Source organism: Leucoraja erinacea, chromosome 16 (assembly GCF_028641065.1).
Source record: "Leucoraja erinacea ecotype New England chromosome 16, Leri_hhj_1, whole genome shotgun sequence".
Classification (NCBI taxonomy): Eukaryota; Metazoa; Chordata; class Chondrichthyes; order Rajiformes; family Rajidae; genus Leucoraja; species Leucoraja erinaceus.
The window spans coordinates 29,759,457-29,771,642 of NC_073392.1; the positions used below are offsets into that span (position 1 = coordinate 29,759,457).

Here is a 12,186-nt window from a genome sequence, read left to right on the forward strand (position 1 = left end):
TTGTTTTTGAAAATACAGATTTGAAAACTGGATCTTTATTCAGTGATATGTAAAGTATAACTACTTATGGTTAAACAGCTATTTCTTGTATCGCACTCCCGCGCCATATCTCTCCTCTTTTCTCCATGCCCAAACAAAAAATATCTTCAGAAAAATGTCTTTATCTATTCCGCAGTGTTGCCCAGTCAGGGAACACTACTGTATTGTCGTCCAGAAGATAACAGCCCCTTTTGCTCCAGCATCTGCAGTTCCTTGCACTATTCAAATATTCTAAAAAATAATACATCAGTAGTGCTGTAATTGATGTTAATATCAATATCAAGGGAGGAGTAGAATATGTAAAGATGTGTGGAAAAATATCTCCTGGTCTAATCCCGGGGTGGAGGGGATATGTCAAATTTAGACGTCGGCAGGATACAATGCTTTGCTCGAGTTTGCAAACGACATCTGCTTTTGACCTGGTGTATCATAAATGGCTTCAATGGGTGTTATTCATATTGATTGAACATAATTCCCTACATAGATTAGGAATTATTTTAGAACACCCTTCCATATCACTGATTGATATAATAGTGATCAGAGCTGTGCAAATTTCAATATCCAAAGGTACTGCCTCATTTGGGTCCTGGTACTGTCTGGAAACACAGGATGATGATTTTGACACGTGTTATATTCTGCATGCTCTTCCAATACACTACAATACAATGAAATTAATGTGCCAAAATCTCAAAGGGGCATTTTGTAAGAGCCAAATCTTTACATTTTGATAGCTTATGTAGGAGTTTCTTTTGTATATTAGTTTAGTTTCCTACATGCTGTTAATATTTTAGTTCCAAATGAAATTTGTTTTGTAGAGTATGAGCACGCAATGCTTGTGCTGTTGAATATAGATTTATTGTCAGCATGGATCCTGGTCTTCCCAAGTTGCAGTAAGGAAATGGTAGGAGTCACGTCGTCCTTTGGTGTTTTGGCCAAGTTATTGTTCTTGACTGAATTGGGTCACTTTCTACTGTCGATCCCAAGACTATGTGCTTTAAAAGAGTTTCAAGAAAAGGAAAATGCCTTTGCTAATAAGTAAGGGAAGTTTTAATGAGCAACTATTGTGACTTGATGAATATGCTGAAATTGTCTTCATTTGGTGTGGGACTGTTGCATTAAAACAACTGTATAATGCTGTATATTGCTGATGTATAGAAGACAGATGTTTCACTGTAACTGGTAAAATTAAACTTGGCAAACATTTAGTTTATCAGTACGAGTGCTATCTGTCCAGATTTTCATCTTGCATTTAAATCCATTTATCAAGATACATATTAAATTGTTTGTTGTACATTTAAAACATGGAGAATTTCTCTCCCAAGGTCTGTGCATAAACTTTATATACCATAAGGTATTAAAATCAATTGCAACATGTATGCTTTCCACTTGCTTAGGAACTGCAGTTGCAAATATTTAATTCTGCAACAGGATTTCTACAAGTTTTTTATTCAACAATGCATACCATTCCCCGAGTAGAATTCTACTGAGGATGTTGATTTGGCTTGGTTTTGGTAGGTGGTGTTAAATGTATCGATCAATGTTGAATTTAGAAATCTATTAGTAAAATATTGGTGAACTAAATCTAAAGTACTGTATCTTTCCATGACTGTAACACAATTTCATTTTAAGGAAATCAATATTTTTTAAATCTGTGATCTTAATTTTCACTTATGCCATGCTTCTAAGAGACGGCAACAAAAGGTATGTACTGTTTTAATGCAACAAGTTGGTAAGTATGCTGAAGTTGTGCCATATTGAAGAAGCTAGGGAGTAAGACTGCCTTGTTTTACCTCCTAAATACATTGGATTTCTCTAGATTAATTGTCATGTTTCTCTCCACGTGACCCAACATGCCCCATCATTAGTCCCACATGCCAACATTTAGCCCATTTCCCTCTAAACTTATCCTATCCATCCTACTCCAGCAGCTCGTTCCATACACCTACCACCCTTCCTAGATTCCCCAACGCTAGGCAAAATGTCTGCTTTTACTCAATATATTCCTCGCTTGATTTTGTACACCTATAAGATTATGCCTTATCCTCCTGCACTCCAAGGAATGACATCCTAGCCTGCTAGCCTCTCCCTACAGCTTAGGCCCTCGACTCCTGGCAACATCCTCAAATCTCTGCACACTTTCCAGCTTGACGACATCACTCTTGATGCAGTTGTCTAGGCTACAGGTGCTGGTAATCTGCAATGTCCACAGCACAGTTGTCCCCTTGTTCCCCTCAAGATTAAATCAGTATCTACCATGAAAAGCCAAGGACCTTGGTTCTGCCAGACTTGGCGACTGGAAGGCTGTTTGCATTTGATGTGAAAATCACTCTTTGTTATTGAGCTAAATTTGGACACAAACACCTCCCCTTCAATCAATGGGCCAAATGGCCTAATTCTGCTTATATGTCATGGTCTTACAGCAGAGGCTTTTACTGGTAAAATAAGCTGCTCTGCTACCAAAAGCACAGCCTTGCAAACCAATGATAGAAGTGCATCTTAAGGTGCTTCTTGGGTGTAGCGCAAGACAAAACCTCACATCAAAACCATGCAGAACAACCAGACAGACAGATGGTTAAATATTTAAGTCTTAACAAACATCCTAAAGACAAATTACTCTCTTACCACCTCTCAAAAATTAAAAAAAATGTAATTGTACAATAAATTACAACATGTCATCTCTGGAAAAGATCAAACATAACACTTGTATATTATGGTTATAAATGGTGTTGGTATGTAGGCAGCAATTTCAGCTGGTGTGATGTGTAGATGAATTAAAATCTTTCCACTGTATTTACATCTAGATTCGAAGCAGCTTCCTGCATATACTGACTATTCCAGAGTGAATCTGGAATTCACCTGCTGTTGCACAGTAATTAATAATTGTAAGCTTGGTATGACTACCATAATTCAAACTCACATTCACTCTGTTCAGACATCAGCAAGGGCTTAAACTAACCATGGCTAAAAACATTATCAAATTGCTTTCTCTTAATACCAAGATTTAACAATTAGTTAAAAAATAATGCCATTTGATAATTTGAATTTTTGATTTAAAAAAATCCCTTATTTGATACTTGCATCGCACATGATATTGTAGTTAGGAAGACAATCGACTGGATTCTCATGCCAAACCTACACTTAAAATGGTTATCAAGAGCTCATGAGATGTATCTATTTCATACTAGCCAATTATAGTGCTTGTTAGTAGTGACTCCGCCCAGTATGTGCTTTATATTTTCAAGAGCTTGCCTACGCTAGTTAGTATCCGGTAGTTGCTCGGAAATGTAATGTCCTGCAGATCCTTGCTGTAAGTAGATTTAATAAACGTGGTGTATCTTGATATGTTTTCGACTCAACTCATTACAGTAACAGCACCATTTGTTTTTGACAGCAAAAACAATGGATGAGTCATGGCGTTAATTCTTACGAATCATTGTTGATGAGGGAAAGCAATTTAGTTTTCGAGATACAGCACAGGAACAGGCCCTTTGGCCCACCGGGTCTGTGCCGACCAGCGATCCCTGCATATTAACACTATTTTACACCCACTAGGGACAATTTTTACATTTGCCAAGCCAATTAACCAACAACCCTGTACGTCCTTGGAGTGTGGGAGCAAACTGAAGATAACGGCGAAAACCCACGCGGCCACAGGGAGAATGTACAAACTACAAGACGGCACCCGTAGTCGGGGTTGAACCCGGGTCTCCACGCTGCATTCGCTGTAAGGCAGCAACTCTACCTCTGCGCCACCGTGCAATCCTGATTGAGTGCACAATCTAGGCAGCCTTGCTGGGGCAAGGAGGTAGTTTTTCTCATGCTGATTTCCAGTGTTTTTTCCAATGTTGAATATCTTGTAGATCTTCTCATGTCAAAAGTTATGCTGTGCCTCCTTGGTTATGCAGTGGTATCACAAATACTGATATGTCATCATATGAGGCAAAGCTGCCATCTTCTAGTGTCCAGTTATTGTTAAATGGAAAGCCTCTTGCCTTAACTACAAGATACTGGGCCAGCATTGTGTACCTACGGGGAAAAAAAAATCAGTTCTCTTTTCTCTCGCCAGCTTACTTTCCCTTGAACATTCATTCTGATATTCTTAATCTATTATTAGACTATGTCTGGACTAGTTATTTCTCAACAGATTTCACCTGTGGTAAAAAAACACATTCTTGGCTAATTTTCTACCTCCCTTTCCACCACAGCCAATATATAGTATTTTGTACTACTACTTCAAAATAGGCAGAATTGAATTAGTGGTTTAAGTCTTAACATCTTGCATACAACTTTTAACAAACAGCAATTGGGGTAGTTAATTTGTGTTGTGCTCTGAAAACTTGATTAAGATGCAATCATTACACACATTATTTTCACTTCTAGTCTTTGCCACTTGCTCTCCCCGTCTGCCAATCGCTCCCTCCTTGCCTGCATCCACCTATCGCTTACCAGATTTTGTCCCACCCTCGCCTCTCTTCCACCATTCTCCCTCCCTACTTCTGTTTGAAGAAGGGTCCTGACCCAAAATGTCATCTGTCCATTCCCGCTGCAGACACTGCCTGACCTGCTAAATTCCACCAGTACTTTGCTCAGAATTCCAACATCTGCAGTTCCTACTCAAGTTAACTGACTTCACAAGCACAATTGAGCATTTACCTGCGTGCCTCGTGTTTCTGGTCTTCCAAAAAATTCTTTACGGCATCTGCTACATCCTTATTAGACATGACATCCCATAGTCCATCAGTAGCCATTATGAGGACATCGTTCAGTCCAAACTCTTCTTGTTCTAGATCAAAGACCGTCACCTTTTTAAAAAAAAATGTCATGTCATGAGCCATGAATGGTTCTTGAATAAAGTGTTAAGCAGTAACAGATCCTGTAATATCAGCCATACATACTGCTTTAAGATGTTTTTCATGTTTGGATTATTATTCTTAAATCAACATTATTGTCAGCTGGCTGGTGAAGTGCCCCAAATAAGGAAAAAAAAAAAAAGATGAGGTACTGCACAGAAACAGGCACTACAACCCACTAAATCCATGCCAACCAGTGATCACCCATATCCTAACACTAGGGCCAATTTTATTTTACTGAAACCAATTAACCTACAAACCTGCTCGTCTTGAGTGGGAGGAAATCGGAGCACACGGAAGAAAGCACATACAAACTGTACAGACAGCACCCATAGTCAGAATTGAACCCGGGTCTCTGGCACTAAGATGCAGAAACTCTACCATTGCGTCATTGCCTGGCAGCAACTCTGCCATTGTGATCCCAAAGGGACAATAGATGGTTGAACACATGACTAGCTTTTACTGTGTTTGATGTAAATTAGAAAAATATAAAGTGAATTGATTTGCTTTATACAACAAAAAGTCCAACCCCAGAATTTAATAACCATCTGCCAAGAACATTTTGTTTACATATTGTAAATTCATCAGAAAATTATTTTTCTCAACCAGCTCGAATGTTATGTTTTGATAAATTATGCAGTATTTGTTGCATGATAATTAAAATGCTTGTGGCCATTGGTTGGTTTTGTAATCTGCTGCCTATCGCACAACATGCCCAATACTGAGAATTACTCTGCTTTTGTCCAAGCTTGCTGCATTCAATTCAATCATAGCCTTCTAGCTCATCAAGCTGGGATTTGAGGATCACAAGACTAATTTCCTGAATAAAGCTCCAGATGTAGAGCAATGACAGACCACACTGGAAATTAAATCCATTACATATGCTTACAATCTCCTCTCCTGCAACTTTAACTAGTTTGGCACTGCTAAGTTGTAACCTCACTGTTCCACGTGGCACATTGAATACAAATGTAAAAGCCCATGGGTTGTGCATTGACAATTTGGGTCCAAAACTGGCAGTAATCGGGGACAAATAAAATTGCAGGAGAAACTGCAGATGCTGAAACCTTGAGCAAAACACAAAGTACCTCAACACTTAGGCAACCATTTGAAGAGAATGGATAAGCGACATTGCGGGTCAGGGCACTAAAGAAGAAGAGCTGAAAGGTCCCGACCTGAAATGTCATCTGTCCATTCCCACCACAGATGCTACCTGACCCACTGATCTTCAGTTTCCTCCCACACTCAAGCCGTACAGGTTTGTAGGTTAATTGGCTTGGTAAATGTAAAGATTGTCCCTAGTGGGTATAGGATAGTGTTGATATGCAGGGATCGCTGGTCAGCGTGGACGTGGTGGGCCGAAGGTCCTGTTTCCGCGCTGTATCTCTGAAACTAAATTGCTTTCCCTCAACGAGATGAGTTGAGTATAGGAGCAAAGAGGTCCTTCTGCAATTGCACAGGACCCTGGTGAGACCACAACTGAGTGTTGTGTGCAGTTTTGGTCTCCTAATTTGAGGAAGGACATTATTGCTGTTGAAGGAGTGCAACGTGGGTTCACGAGGTTAATTCCCGGGATGGCGGGACTGTCATGAAAGAATGGAGGGAGTGGGCTTGTTTTTACTGGAATTTAGAAGGATGAGAGGGAACTTATAGAAACATAAAATCATTAAGGGATTGGACACTCTTGATGCAGGAAACATGTTCCTGATGTTGGGGGAATGAGGAAAAAGATTTTACACGGATTGTGAATTTGTGGAATTCTCTGCCTCAGAAGGCAGTGGAGACTGATTCACTAGATGCATTTCAAAAGAGAGTTAGATAGAGCTCTTAGGGCTAGCGGAATCAAGGGGTATGGGGAGAAGGCAAGAATGGGGTACTGATTGTAGATAATCAGCCATGATCATATTGAATGGCCTAATCCTGCACCTATTTTCTATGTTTTTAAGTGGGGAGTGGAAAGGCCGAGATAGAGTGGATGTGTGATGATGTTTCAAGTAGTGGGTGAGTAGGGGCACAGCATCAGAATAAAAGGAAGTACCTTTAGATTGGGGATGAAGAAGATTTACTTTAGCCAGAGGGTATCTGTGGAATTCACTGCAACAGGCGGCTGTGAAGGCCAATATGGAGATTAATAGGTTCTTGATTAGTACAGGGGCGTCATAGAGTACGAGGAGAAGGCAGGAGAATGGGGTTGAGAGGGTAAAATAGGTCAGCCATTGTCCTGCACCTATTGTCTATGTATCAACCTGATGATAATCAATGATCCGTAAGAATTAAAGCCATAGCTCGCCCACTGTTTTTGCTGTTATTAATTCAGAAATACCTAATACATCTCATGTCCTCTTGATAACCATTTAAAGTGTAGGTTTGGCATGAGAATCCAATCCATTGTCCTATCTACAATAGTATGGGTGTTGCAAGTGTAAAAAAAAATGATTTTTTAATTGAAAATTTAAAGCACTTTTGGTCAATTGCTTCAGCATTTTTGTGTTTTGCAAATAAATGGGCCATTTGGCTCTTGGAAGAGATTTATCAGTAGAATTCCACAGGGGGGCAGTATAGTAGAATAGTAAATACAAAGCTGCCCTGTGAAGCCAAGGGAACATTTGCTGTGTACTTAGTAGCATCCTCATGGTCACGGTGGTGCAACGGTAGAGTTGCTGCCTTCAGCAAACGCAGCGCCAGAGACCCGGGTTCGATCCCGACTATGGGTGCTGTTTGTACGTTCTCCCCGTGATCTGCATGGGTTTTCTCCGCGATCTTCGGTTTCCTCCCACACTCCAAAGACTCACAGGTTTGTAGGTTAATTGGCACAGTAAATGTAAAAATTGACCCTAATGGGTGTAGGATAGGGTTAAGGTGCAGGGAACGCTGGTTAGCGCAGACCCGGGTGGGCCCGAAGGGCCTGTTTCCGCGCTGTATCTCTAAACTAAACTAAAATTACGCACCACTTTCTGGACAGGCAGACAGAATTGTTTGCTGTGCGTAGGGGGAGATAACCAACATCAGAAAGTGAAAGAAACAGAACACAAATGTTTGAGGAACGACTTTCACATAAATTGAAAATTTTCAGGTTATATTCATATTAGGTGCACGTGTAATCCACTGTGTGGCATTGAAAGTGCAGCAGATGACAAGGCCGTCGCAGGTTACAAGGGTTCTGATGAACAAGATTTAACTTAGCAGGGTTGGAATCCCTTTTACAAAAGCTGGGGCTAAAATTAATGTGCTATTGCAGTGATTTTACAGTGGGAACAGCATTTTGCATTTTCACAGGTTTCTTCTCCCCACCCCACCAGCTATTTGAGCTGATTGCATTAGATGGTGGAATGTTAAATTTTCTCCAATTTGTTTAAAATCAGTTTTTTTGGTGTTTAATTTTGAGCAGCACGTAATGGAAAATAAATTAACATACGAGTCAAGGGTGTAATTATCATATGTACCGAAATGGAACAACTAAATTCTTACTTGAAGCAGTACAACAGGCTTGTAGCACTTAATAGATAATGATGAACAGACAGAAAGTTCAATAAATTAAAAACAATGTAGTGCAAAACAAAGCGTAAGTGCAACCACGGCAGCCTGTAGGAACCTTGGGCTTTGCATTAGCTACTTAGAGGATCATTTCTCTATCTCAGCCAGGAACTAGTAGCGGTAAGTCCCTTAGTCACTATTTCTGTCAATGCATCGACTGATTGGAGTAAGCATCCTACCCCCTTCCAGTGCTCAGTCAATAGGCTTACTAAGTTCAGCATGTCTCCTACAACTCTCACCATCTTTTACAGATGCACCATAAAATATTTGATCAGGATGCATCATAGCTTGCTTTGGGAACAGCTCCATCCAAGACTGCGAGAAATTGCTGAGAATTGTGGATGGAGCTCAGACCATCACACAAACAAACCTCCCATCTATTGACACCATTCATACTTCATGCTGCCTCGGCAAGGCCAGCAGCATAATCACACCCTGGCCATTCCCTCTTCCTCCCCCCCCCCCCCCCCCTCCCATCAGGCAATAGGAATAGAATTGTGAAAATGCACACCTTCAGATTTAGGGTCAGTTTCTTTCCAGCTGTTATCAGGCAACTGCATCATCCTACCACACCAGAGAGCAGTGATGAACTATCTACCTCTTTGATGACCCTCGGACTATCCTTAATCGGACGTTGCTGGCTTTACCTTGCACTAAACATTATTCCCTTATGATGTATCTTTACACTAAATGGATCGATTGGAATAATGTATTGTCTTTCTGCTGACGGGATAGCATGCAACAAAAGCATTCAACTATGTGACAATAAACTAAAACATTACAATAGCTTTGAACGTATCTGATGAATAAATAACCCAGTCAATCTTAGCATTAGAGTATTACCCTGTAATGGCAACAACTGGCCTTGGAGCTCTGCCATCCCTTCAATATACGTAGAACATTTTTCTTTACCAATACCCCGCATCAAAACAGAAGGAGACCTTCTGATCCATTCTCTTTCACTATGTAGAGACTTTTCCAGATACTGTACTTGCAAGATAGATGCCCTCCCCACTATGTTTGAGGACAACTTGCTAGGATTAGAATGACAGGGGTGTCTATGGGTGGTGTGTGTAAGAGCAACTACAGAAAAGGGATTTACAGACAAGGTCTTGCAAAGACACTGTCCAAGCAGTTTGCCCACCATGGTAATAGCAATGTTCTGGTCTTGGTGAATGAGTCAAGCATTACATCAAGTTAAATGTAGCAGGAAGTGCTAGTCCCGTTAGAAACACTAGTACATTGCAGAGAAAATAAGGAACATCATGTGGAACAAAAAGTAAATGTTCAGCAAGATTGAAAGTGGAAAATGTAAATGAGTGCAAAGCAAGTTGGAAATAGAGGATCTCGTGGGTTTTTTTTTTAAAGGTACGGCAGAGGCAAAAGTTAGTGCAGGTTGAGGTTTTAGAAATTTAATGGAAAAGCAACTGATTAAAATTGCTAAATAAGGGAAACGGTAACATCAGGATCAAGTTGGGAGATGAGATGGAATTAAAAAGTGAAAATGATTAGTCATATAATGACAGAAAAATTAGTGAGTTTAACAATTAAAGTTGCAACTAAGGTAAAACAGGAAAAGATTTGCAAAGACCAAGAAATGGCAAGAAATTTATTGTCGGGGAAATAAAATAATGGAGGATAAAAGGAAAATAAAAATGAAGGAGTGAAAGGCAGGTCAGACGAACATCTTGGAACTCACTGCCAGGGGAAGTTGTGGAAATGGATATGATAGAAACATTTAAGAGGCATCTCCAAAGAAGCAAACATGCGGGAAACTGAGGGGTATGGACCACGTACAGACAGGTGTGCAGTTTAAATTGGCGTCATGATCAGCATAGGTATTGTGGATGGAGGAGTTGTTCCTCTATTCTGATCTGTAAATTCAAAAAACAATTGAAGTATTGGGCGATGCAGCAGTAGAACTGCTGCCGTACAGTGCCAAAGACCCACATTCAATCCTGCTGTCTGTAAGGAGTTTGTACGTTCTCCCCGTGACCGCTAGGGGATTTCTCCGGTTTCCTCCCACACTACAGGTCGTACAGGTTTGTAGGTTAATTGGCTTTGGAAAAATTGTAAATTGTTCCTAGTGTGTAGGATAGTACTAGTGTACAAGGGGGACTCGCTAATTGGCACGGACTCAGTGGGCCGAAGGGCCTGTTTCCGTGCTGTATCTCTTAATTCTACAGATTCAACAAGCGAAGAAGCATCCAAATTCAATGTCAAAAACAATGCACAGATTGAAAGATATGACAAAATACTTTACCTACCTCAGGAATACAAGATAAAAATGGTTTTATGCAGAGATCAGTGTCATGAACCATCAACTTATGGTCTCCTAGTCCACGTGTGACGGCGATTGTCCCCATCACTCGAGTCTGAAATAGAAACAAAAAGCTTTGAAACAAAACCAGCAGAATAACTAGGTGGATAACTAGTGCTAGTGAACATCAGGTCTGCTTGCTGACTGGGACTCGCTCCTGCTTGATGCAAACTCATTGTGCATCTGACATTTGTTACTTGCAGACATATGAAGCCGATGGAAACCATTTCACGACTTTCAATGCTATTGGCTGTGTAAACTGTTGGCAGATGACAGCATGAAGCACATTCAGACCACAGGCTGTGACAAGAGTTGGGCAAATGTTATCAAAAGATGTGACATATAAGAGAAGATTGATCATAATTTACTAAGCAGCGTCACAGAACTTAAAGTTCCCATCCATTCCTACTGTATGTACCTGAACAGCAGCTTGGATGCAGGGAAGAGAATACATTTCTGTATCCACCTGCACAAGCTCTACATTTCTGATCACAAGAGGAAAGCCATAAGCAGCTACTCTGATAACTATATAATGAAGAATACAAAACTACTGACGTCGGAAACTGAATATAAAGGAAGTGTTAAAAATACTCAGTATTCAGGTAGCATCTGATAAACCCTCAGGATTTCTATACACCTCCATAAGATCACCCCTCAGCCTCCTGTGCTCCTGGCCTGTCCAACCTCTCCCTATAGCTCAGGCCCTTGAGTCCCGGGAACATTCTCATTTTGGGTCGGGGCCCAAAATGTTACCTTTCCATGTTCTCCTGAGATGCTGCCTGACCCGCTGAGTTACTCCAGCATTCTGTGTCCTTTAGGGGGAGGTAAGACTGATGGGAACACACAGTAAATGCTGATAGGCAACACACAGTAAATGTACAGTGGGGCCTGCTGCATGTCACCAGAGAAATCGAGATACCGAAACCGTCCCTCAGCGACATTACACTCTCAATAACAATCTTTACAATGACTTTTCAGAGTCGTACCTGTCTACCATCTCCATGCACAACAGGATATTTGAGATCATCTTCCTCTGCAGTTTTATACCCCCTGGAAAAGATGGAACAAGGTCTGAGTATTATAATCTCAAGACAAGGGGGTTCACATGGAGAGGTTGTTTGCATTGAAATTTCAAACACTGCAAAATGATTCAATATTAATAATATTTATTATCAAACTACACCAAGTGGAGTTTGTCCTGTCAATAGCCCCCACGGGTGGTCTGGTCCCCCAACGCAATATCCCACCACTCACCCGTTCCCCCAATGCAATATTATTTCAGCACTCACCCATAGCCCCCAACTGCACAGGGGCAGCTCATTTCCCCTTATTCTCCATAGGCCCCCCAAAAAATCCAAATTGCGCTTGCTTGCTGTGAAGAATCAGTGATTTGCAAACATTGTAGTCAGTGAGAAGTTAAGTGAAAAGTAAATTGCCAGGTGT

General features: G+C 40.7%; 1 protein-coding gene across 1 annotated transcript in view; it reads right to left on the reverse strand.

Moving 5' to 3' along the window:
- Nucleotides 1-19: 19 nt before the first annotated feature.
- The window catches only part of LOC129704730 (protein phosphatase 1M-like), a 36,091-nt gene continuing 23,924 nt past the window's right edge, over nucleotides 20-12,186 (reverse strand). Inside the window, exons 7-10 of the mRNA XM_055648041.1 lie at nucleotides 11,730-11,793; nucleotides 10,691-10,798; nucleotides 4,693-4,841; nucleotides 20-4,065 (exon numbers count right to left, since the gene is read on the reverse strand). Of these exons, the coding sequence (XP_055504016.1) occupies nucleotides 3,918-4,065; nucleotides 4,693-4,841; nucleotides 10,691-10,798; nucleotides 11,730-11,793 (469 nt within the window). The 3' untranslated portion in view covers nucleotides 20-3,917. The remainder of the gene's footprint in view (nucleotides 4,066-4,692; nucleotides 4,842-10,690; nucleotides 10,799-11,729; nucleotides 11,794-12,186) is intronic.